Source organism: Lutra lutra, chromosome 1 (assembly GCF_902655055.1).
Source record: "Lutra lutra chromosome 1, mLutLut1.2, whole genome shotgun sequence".
Classification (NCBI taxonomy): domain Eukaryota; kingdom Metazoa; phylum Chordata; class Mammalia; order Carnivora; family Mustelidae; genus Lutra; species Lutra lutra.
This window is the reverse complement of record NC_062278.1, coordinates 68,325,407-68,343,214: the sequence shown is the minus strand read 5'-3', so window position 1 is coordinate 68,343,214 and position 17,808 is coordinate 68,325,407. Positions and strand designations below refer to the sequence as shown.

Genomic DNA, 17,808 nt, shown 5'->3' with positions numbered 1-17,808 from the left:
TTGACAGCATCTAAAAACACCAAATGCCAAGGAATAACACCAATGAAATGTATATAAGACCTCTAAAAAGAAAACTAAAAATTTTACTGAGAGAAAAGATGTATGTGGAACAAGTAAAGCTTTCATGCACTGCTAATGGAAGTAAAATTGGTGCAACCATTTTGAAAAACTCGGTTGTATTTACTGAAGTTAAATATAGACATACCTTTGGACCCCCTAAATTCACTCCCAGATACATGTGAAACAAAAATGAGTTTATATTTCATTAAACATTTTACAAGATTGGTCATAACAGCTTTTCTTAAAATAGCCTCAAACTATAAACCACCTAAATGTGCAGCAACAATAAAATGCACAGATATACATACAAAGGAATATCACACAGCAATACAAATCATTCACCAATGTAACTGAATATCATATAGATAAGGCTGAGCAAAATTAGCAAGAAACAAAAGAAGTAAATAATGCATGTTTTCATTGATATGAGAATCTAAACCCCACAAAAACAGATCTATAGTTAAAAGTCAAAATAGTAGGTACCTTTGTAGGAATAAGTGGCTGAGAGGCATGAGGGAGATTTCTGAGGTTCTAGAGACATTCCATATTGTACCTCAGTTTAAAAAGTTTACTCCCACTGAGGTAAGACCAAGATACACAAAAAAATTCCAAGTAAAAAAAGCAAGAGAAATAAAGCAAGAGAAATAAAGGAATTAAGCATCTATTAAATGAAAAATAAAGGGAAGCAGAGGATGGAACTAATTAAAAGCAGAAGTTAAGTTAAAACCCCCAAACCCAGTAAAACTTGCATTTACAAACCATGAGAGACAGTGGACTCTGAGAAACAAACAGGGTTTGGGGCGGGGGGAGCTTGGATGAGCCTGGTGGTGGGTACTATGAAGGGCACGTATTGCGTGGAGCACTGGGTGTGGTGCATAAACAATGAATTCTGGAACACTGAAAAGAAATAATAATAAGAATAAGAATAAGAATAAGAAAATAAATAATAAGAAAAAAACAAACAAAACACAACCAAAAAACCTTGTGTTTAGGTTTAAAAAAAAAAAAACCAACCCAGAAAAATAGATTGACTATTAACTAGCCTAAAAGAAAGATAGAACCACGATCTTTGCATATGTTACATTGAACATTGTTAGAAAATTTCCATAATGTAACTTTTTTAATGAAAAGTTTTCTTTACAGATAATATGAACATACAAAATAACTAATTATAAAGGTTAAATGACTTGATGGGAAAATTCTACCAAAATTTTAAGATATAGTTAACTCCCTGGTGCTAAACCATTCGTAGACGACCTGCTTCTGGGTCAGGGTTTCGTACGTAGCAGAGCAGCTCCCTTGCTGCGATCTATTGAAAGTCAGCCCTCGACACAAGGGTTTGTAAAAAAGAAAAAAAAATAAGATATAGTTAACTCCAATAGTATTTAAATTGTTGGGCATAAAGAAAATCCTTAAAAGAAATGTCTGAATGCAAAAAACTTATAAGAGATAACACAAGCAAAGTTAAGAAAAATATTTGGATCTCATGTCATAAAAGGTTAATTTTAATTTGTAAAATTACAAATTGATAAGAAAGGGGAAAACAACCCTCTAGATCATGGGTAATTTGTATGAATAGATGATTTACAGAAAAAAAAATATTTAATGAGTTCTTAAACAATTGAAAAGGTATTCAATATCACTCAATGTGAGAGATAAATTGAAACTACATTGACAAATCCTTTTTTCCCTAACAGACTTACAAAATTAAAAAAAATGATAACCAATAAACATTGGTTTATTGATGTTATTAATAGAGGGAGAGAAAATTGGAAGAATTTATAAAGGTTAGACAGACATATACCCTTTGACTCAGCAGCTCCAAATTTAGGAATTTATCTTATACCTGTACACATTTAAAATGAAGAATGTACCAAGATTAGTCATAGCAGCATTGTTTGGCATGACATAAATTTGATAGTGAAATAAGTGTCCTTCAATTGGTGAAATGACTATATAAATTATAGTACATGCCTGCAATTAAATATCATACAAGTATAATGATTACTTTATGTAATCAAATGGAAAGACAAGATACATAGTAAACTGAAATAAGCAAAGTATAGTGAAATGCATATATTACTTGTGTGTAAAACAGGAAGTAAAAAAGAATGTTTGTCTTTTTTATTTGTTTACAAACACAAACTAAAAGGATAAATAAGAAAATAACTTTATTTTTCAAAAGGATAGAGACAATGTATGAGGATGAATGGGAGGGAGAATTTAAATTCCATTTCTCTTTGACATTTGAACCCTATATTACTATTAAAATTCGAATTATGGATGATAATTTAAAGTGAAGTTATTTAAATGATGTAGAAAATTGAATCAAATCTTAGATTGAGCATGAGAAAATGTCAAGGTAATATTTTAAGCAGATTAATTTTGCTACATGATTGCAAAATGAATTATAAGAGTGAGAGATGGATAGCAGAGACATCTGTTGAACATTTTTGTAATACTCTAAATGTGGAATAATAAATGCCTATGTTAGGATGGTGCCAATAGAAATACAAAAGAAAGGGTAATGTATGAGATCATGTTTAAAATAAAAGCAGTAAAATAAAGATTAAATAGATACGATTAAAACAAAAATTTTCATGGACACAACTAGATTCTACTTAGCCTACATTCCTGAAGAATAAGGATAAACAACCAACAACTCCTAAGACAGAAAACTGAAGAAATGTCACAGTTCTAAATGAATTTATAAAAGTTAAAATTAATTCCTTTTTAAAGTATTAAAGTTTTATACATTTGTGTGAAGTTAAAATAAAAAAACAATTTTCAATACTCTATGAAAACATATCTGTAGCTCATTATCACAGATATACCTAATATTTTTGGTGCTTAAAAATTTACATGTTACTATATATGCATTAGAGAAAAATCAGATAAATAAATTTTAAAAAATAAGCTAATTGTTCATAATCCTACCCCCCTACAATTTCTACTACTAACATTTTTTTCATACCTTAAAGACTTATTCCTAGGATATTTATACTCACATTTTTTATATATTTTAGTGGGCTCATGTTTTATCTTGATGCTTAGTTCCAGCATGTTATCATTTTTTCTTTTTTTTTTTCAATGAATATACATGTTTTTAAACTGTGATCCAGAGGTATGAACCAAGGTCCAATGGTATCATATTCTCTGCACCTACAGTATTTATTTCCCACTTAATTCAACTCTAGCTATAAGAGGAAAGAGTTTCTGTGTATCATTACCAATTTTTACTTCACATTATTTATCTGTAAAAAACCTTCCTTTAAAATGTCTTTAGAAGTACTACATTCATACCTCTGGTCTTAATTATTTGGAAGGCCAAAAATATTTTTAAAGACATTTATTTCTAATTGATTTTGGAAGCAAATTTGTTTATGATTAAATTTCAGAACTACATTACAATGACTAAAATTATGAATTTCACATAGTAAGAATTATGAAAATAAAGCAGTAGATTACTGCAGTGAATTACCAGAAGACTGAAAGTTACCATTCATGTTTACCTGAAGTGGGAGACTTGCAGCGCTCAAGTTCCAGGGAAACTGGACTGTCATTTAGCTCAGTTAAACCTGAAAATGAAATGATAATAAATGAGATGAATTTTGCTAACACTTTGTAGGTAATTCCTATTCCTGAAAATTTAGAAAGGTTTTTCTTCCCCCTGTGAAAACTACTTTTGTAGTCTCATGTTATGACAAGGGTTCTGATAATTTGTTTCAACAAGTGATATCAGAAACAATAAGGAGCAATAACTAATAGAGATGCAAAAAAATAATCGAACATAATGTTAGAGAACTGTAAAATCTTTTTTATTTTCTTATATGAAATCATTACTTTAATAAATAACCTAAGTTTCACCTGAAAATAGACCAAAAATTATACAATTTATAATGGGTTTTAAAAAGGCCTAATCAAATTTTCTGCTTTCAAGAGAAACACTTACTGGCTTTTATAAAGAACATGAAAGGTATGCTACAAACTTTAAATATTATATTTAGTTATAAAAAGGTAGTATTGTGGGTTGCAGTGGGCAGAGAGGTAGGGAGAGGGTGGTTGGGTTATGGACATTGGGGAGGGTATGTGCTATGGTGAGTGCTGTGAAGTGTGTAAGCCTGACAATTCACAGACCTGTACCCCTGGGGCTAATAATAGATTATATGTTAATTTTTTAAAAAAAGGTAGTATTGTGTAGTACATATTAAGTGATTTGTTTGATGGTATCAAATTCCTTCTTAAAATAAGCACTATATTTTTCTCTTTTTAAAATGTTCTATTATGTCACTGTACTGACATACCCAAGTATCTACTGACAAATACAAGGATAGGCACAATAGGTTAATAAACATTTTATATTCTCATTACTATGACATTCATAAAATATCCTTAATTATGGTTTTCCTATCCTTGTAGGAGATTCTTGTATACTTTTTCCTTGTAAATAAATATTCAGAGTTTCTACTTTAATATAAATTTCCATACCCAGAAGTACTTAAGGGCTATTGTTAATTACCAAAACTATCTTTGTTCATATTCCTTGCCACCACCCTTTATGTAATTTGTATGAATTAACTTCCTGTGGGTTCAAAAAAATCATAGAATTTTAGAAAAAGTCTGCTGTGGTACTCTAGCCCAACTCTTATGTTTTACAGGTAAGAAACTGTCAGTTCGAAGATTTTAAATATTTAAGGTTACAGAACTAAGTTAATGCCAAAGCCTGAATAGAATTCTTTATATATTTAAGAGTCTTTTGTTAGAAGTAGGTATTGTGAATATTTTCTTCCCATAGGAGACTTATCTTGTCATTTTCTTAATGAAAATGAAATCTTTTGATGATGAGAAGATTAGTTTCCTTAAAGGAAAATTTATCATTTTTTTCAAAATTCCTATATGAGTAATCTTTGCCTACTCCATGGTCATGAAGATGTTGTTGTTTTCTGCAAGAAGCTTTTTAATATTCAGCTTTCATTTTTAGGACTATTTTTCACCTCAAATTAATTTTGATTGTGGTGTAAAGAGATTAAGGTCCATTTCCCCCATATGTTTGTCCAGTTTTTTGCATCATTATTTGTTAAAAAGATTTTCCTTCCTTCGTTGATTTTTATTAGTGTCTTAATAAAAAATAAATTGGCTACATAAGTGTAGGTTTCTTTCTGGACTTTCACTGTGTAGTCATTGGTCTATTTGTCTATTTTTTTTTTTTTACTACCACACTAATTAATGTACATTTATAGTACATCTTGAAGTCAAGTAGTAAAATCCTCCAACTTTGTTATTTTCCAAGAGCTTTTTAATTATTTTAGATTCTTTGCATTTTTAAAAAAAATTTTATTTATTTGACAGAGAGATAGAGAGAGAGGACAAGTAGGCAGAGCAGCAGGCAGAAGGAGAGAGAGAAGCAGGCTCTGCTGAGCAAGGAGTCCCATGCAGGGCTTGATCCCAGGACCCTGGGATCATGACCTGAGCAGAAGGCAGCCACTTAACCGACTGAGCCACCCAGGTGCTGCCGATTCTTTGCATTTCTAAAAAAGTTTAAAATCAGTTTGTTAATTTCTACAAAAAGATATGCCAATATTTTGTTGGACTGTAATAAATCCATAGATAATTTTGGCGGAGTAAACTTTTAAAAAATAGTCAGTCTCCCAACCCATAAACATGGTGTTCTCTCTTCATTTGAATGGTCTTAAATTTTTTTTCTGTACCAGTTTGCAGATTTCAGTATAGAGATTTTGATCATGGGATTTTTCAAGCCTTCTATTTTCTTTTTGGTCTTCTACCTAGTTCTTGTATCATTATTCAAAGTGGAGTATTAAAATTTCTAATTGTCTTTCTCCCTTTAATCCTGTCAAGTATTGCTTCATGTACATCTTAGTTCTGTTGTTAGATGCATTGATGTTGATAATTGTTAAGTCTTGATGGATTGACCATTTTTCCATTTTAGATGTCTCTATTTCTAGTAACATCTTTTTTTGCTTTAAAATCTGTTTTGCCTGATATTAACTACAGCTTTTTTATGTTTGCTGTTTGCATGATCTTTTTCTATCCTTTTACTTTCAACCTATTTGTATCTTTATGCTTTATGTTCAGACAGCATAGAGTTAAATCTTCATTAAAAAAAAATCTAGTCCAACAATCTTTATCTTCTGATTAGATTGTTAAATCTATCCATATTTAATGTTGTAATTGATATAGTTGGATTACATCTGTCATTTTACTTTAGGCTTTCTGTATGTCTCATGTCTTTTTTGTTCCTCTAATCTTCCTTTATTGCTATCTTTGGCATTAAGTAAGTATCTTCTGGTGCAATTTATTCGTTTAATAATTCTGCCATATTTTTGAAGTTCTTTGTAATGGTTCTAAGACAACATATACATCTTAATTGACCAAAATCTACTTCAGATGTATATTAACTTAATTCCAGGGGGATATAAAAATGTTACTCTTTTTTGGCTCTATTTTCTCTTTCCCTTTTATGTCTATTATGTATAATACACATATATGTGTATTATAGTGGCATACATATTATATCCCTATGTGTTAGAAAACCAACAAATTATAATTACTTTATATAACTTTGTTTTTTATAAAACCTGAGAGAAGGAAGAAAGCAAAACATTTATAAAGTTTGTGTATTAACTTTCTAATTTACCATTTCTAGCTCTCTTCATTTGTTGTGGTCAATCCAGGTGGTTTCATCAGCTTACTCAAATACAGCTTTGCTCCCATTACCTCCTTAGTGCTGTTATGTAAAAATATATTACAGTTCTATATGTTATAGGCCCAACAATACAATTTTATACATATTATTTTAGAAATGAGTCTTTAAATCAATTAAGACATGAAAAATGTGGATTTACACTATTTATAATTACATAATTACCTTAATAACGTACTTTTTTCCTTTGTGCGAATTCAAATTATTATCTAGTGTTTACCTTCTTACAGCCTGAGAAAACTTTCTTTAGTATTTCTTGTAAAGCATATCATTTTTTCATCTACATTTTTGAAAGATCATTTTGCTGAATATAAGATTCTTGGCTTTAGTTTTTTTCCTTTGAGCACTTTGATTATGTTGTCCTCCTGCTTCAGGCCTCCATTTTTTCTGATGAACTGTTAATCCTACTGGAGTTCCTCCATATGTAACAAGTCATTTTTCTATCAGTTCTTTCAAGATTTTCTTACTGTCTTTCAGCATTTTTACTATGATGTGTCTGGGTGTGGATGTCTTCATATTTATCCTATTTGAAGTTCACTGAGTTTTTGGACATATACATTAATGGTTTTCATCATATTTAGGAAGTTTTCTGCCACTATCTTTTTGAATATTTTTCTGCTTCTCTCCTCTTTCTCCTTCCAGTACTCATTATGGACATGTTGGTGCACTTAAGCTACCCTAAATTTTTTTTCTCTTCTTTAGAATGCACAGTTTCTATCAGTCTACCTTCAATTCTACCAGTTGCTGATTCTGTTTCTACCAGTTTGGGTTGACTGTTGAGTCCCTCTAGTGAATTTTTCTTTCCACATATTGTACTTGGTTCTTTTTTTCCTTTGACCCCATTCACTCATTTCACCCACCTTCCACTCTCTGCCTTTGGAAACCACCAGTCTGTCCTCTGTATTTTTGTACTCATTTTTGTTGTTCTTTATTCTTTTTTAGATTCCGCATATAAGTGATATCATATGGTATTTTTGTCTTTTTTCACTTAGCTCTCAAGGTCCATCCATGTTGTTGCAAATGGCAAGATTTCCTTCTTTTTTATGGCTGAATAATAATCCATTGTGTGTGTGTGTGTGTGTGTGTGTGTGTGTGTATGTGTGTAACTCAACTGTATTTTCTTTACTCGTTCATCCACTGATGGACACTTAGGTTGTTTCCATATCTTGGTTATTGTAAATAATGTTGCAGTGAACATGGGGGTGGCATTTATCTTTTTCAATTAAGTTTTGATTTCTTTGCATAGACACCCAGAAGAGAAATTGCTGGATCATATGGTAGTTCTATTTCTAATTTTTGAGGAAACTCCATATTGTTTTTCAGAATGGCTATACCAATTTACATTCCTACCATCAGTGCACAAAGGTTTCCTTATCTCTACATCCTTGCCAACACTTGCTATTTCTTGTCTTTTTAGTGATAGCCATTCTTTCTTTTTTTTTTTTAAAGATTTTATTTATTTATTTGACAGGGATCACAAGTAGGCAGAGAGGCAGGCAGAGAGGAGGGGTAGGTGGAGAAGCAGGCTCCCTGCTGAGCAGAGAGCCTGATGCGGGACTTGATCCCAGGACCCTGAGATTATGACCTGAGCTGAAGGCAGAGGCTTAACCCACTGAGCCACCCAGGTGCCCCTAGTGATGTCCATTCTAACAAGTGTCAGATGATATCTCATTTTGGTTTTGATTTGCATTTCTCTGATGATTAGTGATGCTGAGCACCTTTTCATGTACCTGTAGGCTATCTGCTTGTCTTTTTTGGAAAAAAAATCTGCTCAGATCGTCTGCTCATTTTTTACTTGGAATTTTCTTTTTTTTTCTTGCCATTGAGTGGCATAAATTCCTTATATATTTTGGATATTAACCCTTTATCAGATATATGATATTTAAATATTTTCTCCCATTTAATGGATTGCCTTTTCGTTTTGTTTATGTTTTCCTTTGGTCTGCAGAAGCTTTTTAGTTTGATACTGTCCTACTTACTTTTGTTTTTGTTACCTTTGCTTTTGGTGTCAAATCCAAAAAATTATTGCCAACACCGAGTCAAGGAATGTACTGGCTACATTTTGTTCTAGTATTTTTATGTTTTTGTATCTTATGTTCCACTCTTAAATCCACTTTGAGTTAATTCTTGTGAATGGTGTAAGATAGTTCTGTTTGCTTCTTTTTCTAACTTTGGTCTCTTTGTTGATATTCTCTATTTGATGAGACATTATCATCATAGTTTCCCTTCTTTAAGCATGGTGTCTTTGGCTCCTTAAAAATTTTTCATGGCTGCTATGAGATTAAATCCAACATCTGGGCCCTCTTAGAGGCAATTTCTGTTGTCTTGTTTTTCTGGTAAATGAGTCACACTTTCCTGTTTCATTGCATGTCTTATAATATTTTGTTGATAACTAGACATTTTACAGTACAGTAATTCTGGATATTGATTACTGATGCCCCCCGTCCCCCTAGGTTTTTTTGTTTGTTTGCTTGTTTAATGACTGGGCTAGACTATTTTAGTGAAGTTTATTTCCCTTCATTGTGAAGACTTTGATGTTGCTTATCAGAGGGCATAAACTTCAGTGTGTATACAGTCACCCTGGGATGGCAATAGTTTTAAAAGTGGTCTCCTCGTCTCTTTCCCTGGTCTCTCTGTTGATACCAAATCCAGCTATCAAATATCACAGTCACAGCCAGGTGAATGTTTTATTGTTTTTGACAATGCCCCAGGATATATATATTACTCAATATTCTAATCCAATTTAGGCAGAGGCCATATATGAAGCCAGTCTTCAAGGTTTGTTCATATCTCAGGAGGGGTATTAGTTGTCTCTTTGTTCTCATGGGTGAGCAGCTCACCTATGGTCTAGCTGGTTACTCTTAATTAAGAAGTGCTACCAGCGTCTTATTTGATTTCCACCAAATACGTTATTGGTTTTGAAGCATCCTTAGGCTTGAACTTCCCCAAATTGTTTTTCAATAAAGCTAGTTTCTTTGGGGAGAGCTTCAGAGTTCTCTGTCTTATAGACTGCCTTTTCCTCTGGGCAAAACCTCTGAGCCACAAGTCTGGATTCTGGGCAGGTATGGTAACTCTGGCCTTCCCAGATTTACTTTTCTGGCATGAAACATTTATTCTCTGAGCAAGCTGAGTGAGAGCAGTCAGGGACTCAGCATTTTGGCTTGCTATGGTTGAGGTGGACATTTTGTCCTATGACTGGGGCATTGACAGGGGAGGGGAGCCTTTGACATTTTGGCCACACTCACCAGGAATTTGTCCTTTTCAACTTGCAGTTGGAGGGGATGAGAAATGCTGGCAACCTGAGGGCAGGAGAGGTACAAAGCAAGTTGTGGCTCAGTGTCAAAGAGTCACTTTTTGCCAAGTGTCAGATTTTTTTGAATAAATGTTTCTTTCTTTTCTATCTCCTCTTAAGACAATTTCCAGAGATTTCAAGTAATTATTTTGTCAAAAAAATAATTTTCACTGGTTTTATGTTTTCTCTGGAGAATATGTCCATGGTGTTCCTCAAGATGCCATTTGGAAGTCTATCCTATACCTGGTATTTTAAAAAATAAATACACTTCTTAATTGTTTCCTTTTATTATATAGAAAGATAATTGACTTTGTATACTGTGTACTCTTCAGTGTTGCTAAATTCACATACATTTTTTATAGCTTTTTGTAGATGCCTTTGGATTTCTTCAATATACGATATCATTGGCCAATAAAGTTAAATATTTTCTTTGTAAACCTTAAACATATTATTTTTTATCTTGCTTTTGCACTAGGTCATCAAAGACAATGTTGAACAAAGGGAATGAGAGTGGACATCATTGTGTTGTTACCAATTTTAGTGGAAAACATCCAATATTCCACAATTAAGAATGATGTTATTTGTAGGATTTTCATTGATGGTCTTTATTCATTTGTAGAACTATTCTATTCCTTGTTTTCCAGTGATTATTTTAAAGAAGTGTCAACTGATAACAATTTTTTTTGCTATGTATTGAGGTGATACAATTTTCTCCTCTATTTTGTTAATCAGGTGTTCTGCATTGATTGGTTTTCAAATATTAAACTTATATTCCTTGGATAAATCTACATTGGCGATGACATTTTATCTTTCTTATGTATGTCTGTCTTCCATTTGCTAATATTTCATATTTGATTTTTGCATCTATGCTCATAAGTGAGATGGGCCTATACTTTTCCTTTGGTTTGTCAAGTTTTAGTTTTTAGCATTGTGCTGGCTTCAGATAAGCAGTTGGAAAGATTTCCTTTTTTTCTTTTTTCTATTCCCTAAAGCTGTTTGCATAAGATTAGTGTTATTTCCTCCTTAAATGTTTGATAGAATTAATTAGTGAAGTTATTTGAAGACTGCAGTTTTCTTGTTGTGGGTAATTTTTAAAAAAATATTTTATTTATTTATTTATTTATTTATTTATTTATTTAAGAGAGATACAGAGAGAAAGCAGAGGGAGAAGCAGGCCCCTGTTGAGCAGAGAGCTCATTTGGGGGCTGGATCCCAGGATTGTGGGATCAAGAACCAAGCCAAAGGCAGATGTTTAACTGAGTGAGCCACCTAGGCGCCCATGGGTATTTAATTTTGAATTCAAATTTTTTTAAAAGATAGGAAGCTATTTATATTTTCCAGTGTGTTTGGTGTCAGTTTTTATAATTTTTTCCTTTAAGAAGTCTCTTAATTTTACCTATTCTGTCCATTTATAGACATATAGTTGTTCCTAGTCTTTATTATTTTTAACGTTTATAGAAAATTCGTAGTAATGCCCTCTTTTTCATTTGTTATTTACTTTTTTTCTTCTTGATCAGTCTTACTAGGGTTTCATAGATCTTAGTAGTTTCTTTGAAGTTGTGATTTTTTTTTTAAAGATTTTATTCATTTATTTGACAGAGAGAGAGATCACAAGTAGGCAGAGAGGCAGGCAGAGAGAGAAGGGGAAGCAGGCTCCCCGCTGAGCAGAGAGCCCGATGCGGGGCTCGATCCCAGGCTCCTGAGATCATGACCTGAGCTGAAGGCAGAGGCTTAACCCACTGAGCCACCCAGGCACCCCTGAAGTTGTGATATTGATTAAAGATTAAGATCTTGTGTTTTTGTTGATCTACTCTATTGTTTGCCCTCTATTTCATTCACTTTTGTCTTTATTCCCTTCCTTCTGTTTACTTTGTGTTACACTGCTCTTTTTTAGTGTTTCAACAAAGTTTAGATTATTGATTTGATATAATTTCTTTTCTAATATATGCACTTATGTTCCAAATTTTCCCTTAAATACTATTTAAGCAACATCTTACAAATTTTGGTATTTTGTGTTTATACTTTCAGTTCAAAAATACTTTAAAACTGGGGTGCCTGGGTGGCTCAGTGGGTTAAAGCCTCGGCCTTCGGCTCAGGTCAGGATTCCAGGGTCCTGGGATCGAGCCCCACATCGGGCTCTCTGCTCAGCAGGGAGCCTGCTTTCCTTCCTCCCTCTCTCTGCCAGCCTCCCTGCCTACTTGCGATCTCCCTCTGTCAAATAAATAAATAAAATCTTTAAAAAAAATATTTTAAAACTGAGGCAACTGTTGCTTGGTGGGTTGTCTGCTTCTCCCTCTCCCCTGCTTGTGCTCTATTTCTCTCTCGTGTACTCTCTCTCAAAAAAATAAATGAAATCTTAAAAAAAAAATCTTTAAAGTTTCCCTGTGATTTGTTTTTTAAGTCATGAGATTCCTAGTTTCCAAATATTTGGAGATTTTAAGACATATTTCTGTTAATAATTTCTAACTTATTTTTTTTATGACCAGAGAACATATTCTGCTTGATTTCAGTCCTTTAGAATCCATTATACATGTGAATATTCCATGTCTACTTTTAAAAAAGGCATATTTTCCTTTGATTGGTGTAGGCATCTATTGATTTCAGTTAGGTCAATTTGGTGAAGAGAGTTGCTTAACAGTTTTATACACAACAATTTCTGTCTATTTATTTAATCAGTTACTGAGGAGAAATGATGAATTCCCAGCTATGATTGTAGGTTTGTCTGTTTCTTTCCTTCATTTCCTTTTTTGCTTTCTATATTTTGAATATCTCTTATTAGGTCTGTACTTGCATAGGATTTTTATACCTTTCCGATAAAGTGATTGTTTTATAATTTAGAATTTATAATTTATCTCTTTGTTTTGAAGTCTACTTTATCTTATAGTTACATCAGCTTTCTTGAGGTTAGGGTTTTGATAAAATTATTTTTCCCTTCTTTTACTTTCAAAACATGCAGCTCTTATAAACAACATATAGTTGGGTCCTTTTTTTTAATATATATTATTTCACAAGTTCTGCCTTTTTGTGGGGGGCTTTGCTCCATTTACATTGGTGTTTGCTCCATTTACATTTAGCATAATATAATCATTGATATAGTTAGGTTTACATCTATCATTTTTTTTCAGTTTGCCTTTCTGTTCTTTTTTCCACTATTTCTCTTTTCCGTCCTTTGAGAAAAACAAATATATTTTAATATTCTATTTTATCTTCTCTTTGGCTACTTAACTACACCTCAGTTTTATTTATTTATTTTTTAGTTAGTTCTAGGGATTATAATATGCATCTATAATTCTCACAATCTACTTTTAATTATTGTACCATTTCTCTTATAATGAAAGAAACTTGTAACATTATGTCTTTCCCATCCTTTGTTACTGTTGTCATATATTTTTCTTCTACGTGTTGTAAACCCCATAATACAATTAGTTTTTAATTCAAAAATTAAATGAACTCAGGGATTTTAAGAAAAGACAAAATAATCTTTTATATTTACCCACATAGTTATTCTTCACAATGTTTTTCATTCTTACTATATATCTAAATGTCTGTCTGGTATTATTTCCTTCAGCTTAAAAACCTCCTTTACTATATCTTATTGTACAGATCTGCCAACAACAAATTTACTTACCTTTATTTTTTAGGTTTTTTTTTAATGACTTTATTTATTTATTTATTTGACAGAGAGAGAGAGAGAGAGAGACAGTGAGAGAGGGAATACAAGCAGGGGGAGTGGAAGAGGGAATGGGAGAGGGAGTGGGAGAGGGAGAAGCAGGCTTTCTGCTGAGCAGGAAACCCAATGAGGGGCTTGATCCCAGGACTCTGGGATCATGACTTGAGCTGAAGGGAGACAACGCATGAGCAACCCAGGAGCCCCTATTTACCTTTATTTTAAAATATTTTTACTAAATGTAAACTCTAGCTTTTCCTATTCTTTGCAGTCCATCCATCTATAGAAGGGCCACTTTTTTCTGCATCTGTGCCCAGTCTCTTGTCCCAGGTATGGAAGTACCTACAGCTTTCTGCTCATCTACAAGTGGTTCTTTTCACTCTGGAATTCATTCAATCAAGACTTTCTTGAATCCACCACTTTTTAATATATCCATAGAAAATTATGCTTTTAATTTTATCATTATAAAATTCATCATCATTATAAAAGTCATCTTTGTTGTTTCCATGGAAGTGAATTTTCATGTCTTTCAACATCCTATCTGTATCCCTCACTTTTATTTTATATCTTGGAAATACTGTGAAAGCTGGATTGAAGATATGGAAGACCAAAAGAGTTAAAACTAGTGAGATTGATTAATTATTACTGATACTAGTAGGTATCCAATGAAATGCTCAGAGTACACGCCAAATGTGCTTTTCCCAAGATTATAGTGAGATTTCTCAAAGAGATTTCCCAAAGATAAGGTGGAGAAAGTTATGTCTGATATATACATATAGTAAAACAAATTGACTAAACTTGGAAGATTTATACAGTGATTCATTAGAAAATATATAATAAATCCTGGTTGAGAACAGATACAGAAATTTTGTGGGAAATCACTGAATATCAGAGGACAAAACTCTTTTGGTTATAGTGAATTATATCAACATTTATTTAAAATTTCTAAGAGTATAGAGTTGATCCTTGTGTAACAAGGGTTTAAACTGTATAGCTCTACTTTCACATGAATTTTTTTCAATATATACAGTATAATGCTACAAATGTATTCTCCTTTCCTCATTTGCTTAATAATATTTTGTTTAGTGGACTTTATTGTAAGAATACAGTATATAATACATATAACATGCAAAATATGGTTGGAAAGGCTTTTGGTCAATAGTAGGCTATTAGTAGTTAAGTTCCTGGGGAGTCAAAAAAGTTAAACACAGAGTTTTGACTGCACAAGCACCAATGTCTAACCTCACACTGTTTAAGGGTCTCCTGTATACCTTTAATGTATCTTAGTGTATAATATGATTAAGATAGTATTTGAAGTAATAGCTTGTGAAAGTTAAATAAAGTATCAGTATTTTTTAGGGGACTAGTACCCAGTATGCAAGTGTCTCTATGCATATAACTAGTATACACTTTGGGGGATTTTCTAACCAAATTATGATTTACCAAATAAATGTTCTGGTATGAATATTTTCCAGCATGATTGACATTTCTGTGAGATAATTTTTTTGTTATGGAATAGTATATTGTAGGATGTTTACTGGCATTCTACTTACTAGATGCCAGTAGAGTACCCCTCCCCTAATTGTGAAGGCCATAAATATCTCCCCACATTGACAAATATTCCTGTCAGAGACAAAAATCATTCCTGGTTGAGCACCACTACTGTTTAATTATATTAGTTTGTTTTACTTGTTTGACTCACACTGAGATTACTAACTAACTTCTAGAAAACTCACACATATTACTTAGTAATAACTCCCCTACTTTTTTTTCTTTGTTCATTTTGTTTAAAAGAAGAAACCTTATATTTTATCTACTACAGTTCAATAAAGTTGCTTTCTGGAACAAAGTTTTGAGGTAAAAAAAATTTACACTGTAAAACTGATTTCAAAAAGAAAGGAAACTTACTAAAATATAGATCTGTAAATCAGAGATATGAGAGCCACTTGTTTAACCAATCACACGTTTTTAAATTTATCCCCCATTCTATAGATCTTTCCTTTTCTTTTATGTACCTATTACAGTAATGAAAGCCTCCTATTAACTAATCCTTGTACATATGTTCTGATTCCCATCCCCTAGCACTTTCTTAAGGATTTTGCTCCTTAGGAATCCCTTCTCTCCCTTATCATCAATCTCTCTTTCTCTAGGTATCATTCTGTATTCACCTTAACTTTAAAATATGCTCTTTATCTAAAATGAAAGCACAAATATTTCTTCCTCTTAACCCTTTATTCCAGTCCAGGTACTCACCTATTTTTCTCCACCCCTTCATAAGACATCTTAAAAAAGTTATTTACTTGTTCTGTTTCCTCACTTGCCATTCTTCTAATATAATTTTGGTTTCTATCCCAATACTTTTCCCTAACTACTTTTTAAAGAGTCACAGAGCAAAACCCACTAGTCATTCTTCTAAACTTATCCTATTTTTCCTGTCGGCAGCATTTAACATGGCTAACCATTTCCTGAAACGCTCCCCTTTATTTTGGGTTCTACAAGAGTCTCCCCATTTTTTTCTCTTCTCTCTGGCAAGTCCTCTGTGCCAGCTGCTTCTCTTCCTTTGAAATTTAAATGTTGAAATTCCTGATGTCTCTATCCATAATCCTCCTCTTCCCTCCCACTCTTCCTCTTCTCTCCCCTACCTAGGTAATTTCATTTATTCCCATGTCATTAGACACTATCTGTATGCTGAAGACTCAAATTACAGTACCAATATTCAGATTTGTTTACTTGTCCACTTGACATCTTCACTTGGACAAATGACAGACATACCATAATTTAACATATCTAAAACTGAAATATTCTTCCTTATTACCATGCTCAACCCTAACCCTAGCTTCATCTTTGTATCGTGACACAATCAGTGTCAATTAGTTCAAGCCCAAATCTTGGAAGAATCTTTGATTCCATTCTCTGATCTTCCACATTGAATTATAATTAGTAGCTCTGTAAGTTCTAATGATTTTTGGACCTATCCTTTTTCTACAATAACATTGCTAAAACCCTAGTTAAAGCCACTTTCTTTTCTTGCCTGGAGTATAACACTGGCCTCCTAAATGGTATGCTAGCTTTTTTTTCTTTTTTCTTTTTGTCCCACAATAATTTCTTCACACAGCAATGTGGATGATATTTTTAAGACATAAAACATATCATTCCTCTGCTTAAAATAAAATGGAATTTCTTATAATTGACTCAGAAACATGTATAATCATGTCCCCGCTCATATAGTCATCAAAATCTTAACTCATTTTTTTTTTCTCAACAGCTTTCTACTACACTTCTAGATTCCTTGGCCTTCTATTTCTAGAAGATAGGTCTTTACCACCTTAGAACCTTCTTATAGGGTGTTGACTGCTTGGAATATACTGCTCCCTGCTGGTTATGTGGCTAATTCTTTTTTGAAGAAAGCTTTATTGAGGTTTAATTTATATGTTTATAAAGTATATGATTTGATAAATTTTGACATACACATATACCTGTGAAACCATCTCCACAATCAAGATAATAAATATATCCCTCATGCCCAAGAGTTTGTGTCTTTTTGTAACCTTCCTTCCAGCCCTTCCCGTAAGTGCCCCTTTCCATCCCCAGCAACCACTGATCTGCTCTCTGTCACTATACATTAGTTTTCATTTCCTAGAATTTTATATTAATGACCATACAATATGCACCCTTTTTTGCCTGGGTTCTTTAACTCAGTGTAATTATTCTGAGATTCATCCATGGTGCAATACTTCTCAAGAGCGCACTCGTAGGGGGAAAAAAAAGAAGGCATACCATAAGAGACTATAAAGAACAAACTGAGGGTTGCTGGGGAGATGTGGAAGGGGGAGAATGGGGTAATTGGGTGATGGGCATTAAGGAGGGCACTTGTGATGAGCATTGGGTGTTATATAATTGACCTCAAATTCTACTCCTGAAACTAATTTTACACTATATGCTAACTAAATTTTTTTTTTAAGATTTCATTTATTTATTTGACATACAGAGATCACAAGTAGGCAGAGAGGCAGGTAGAGACAGAGAGGAGGCAGGCTCCCTGCTGAGCAGAGGGCCGATGAGGGGCTT

At 32.9% G+C, this 17,808-nt stretch overlaps 1 protein-coding gene across 5 annotated transcripts in view; it reads right to left on the bottom strand.

Moving 5' to 3' along the window:
* The window catches only part of STXBP5L (syntaxin binding protein 5L), a 411,169-nt gene that overhangs the window by 82,480 nt on the left and 310,881 nt on the right, over positions 1–17,808 (bottom strand). For all 5 annotated transcript variants that reach the window (XM_047726199.1, XM_047726189.1, XM_047726217.1 and 2 more), the window contains one exon: positions 3,573–3,638. In XM_047726199.1, the coding sequence (XP_047582155.1) occupies positions 3,573–3,638 (66 nt within the window). The remainder of the gene's footprint in view (positions 1–3,572; positions 3,639–17,808) is intronic.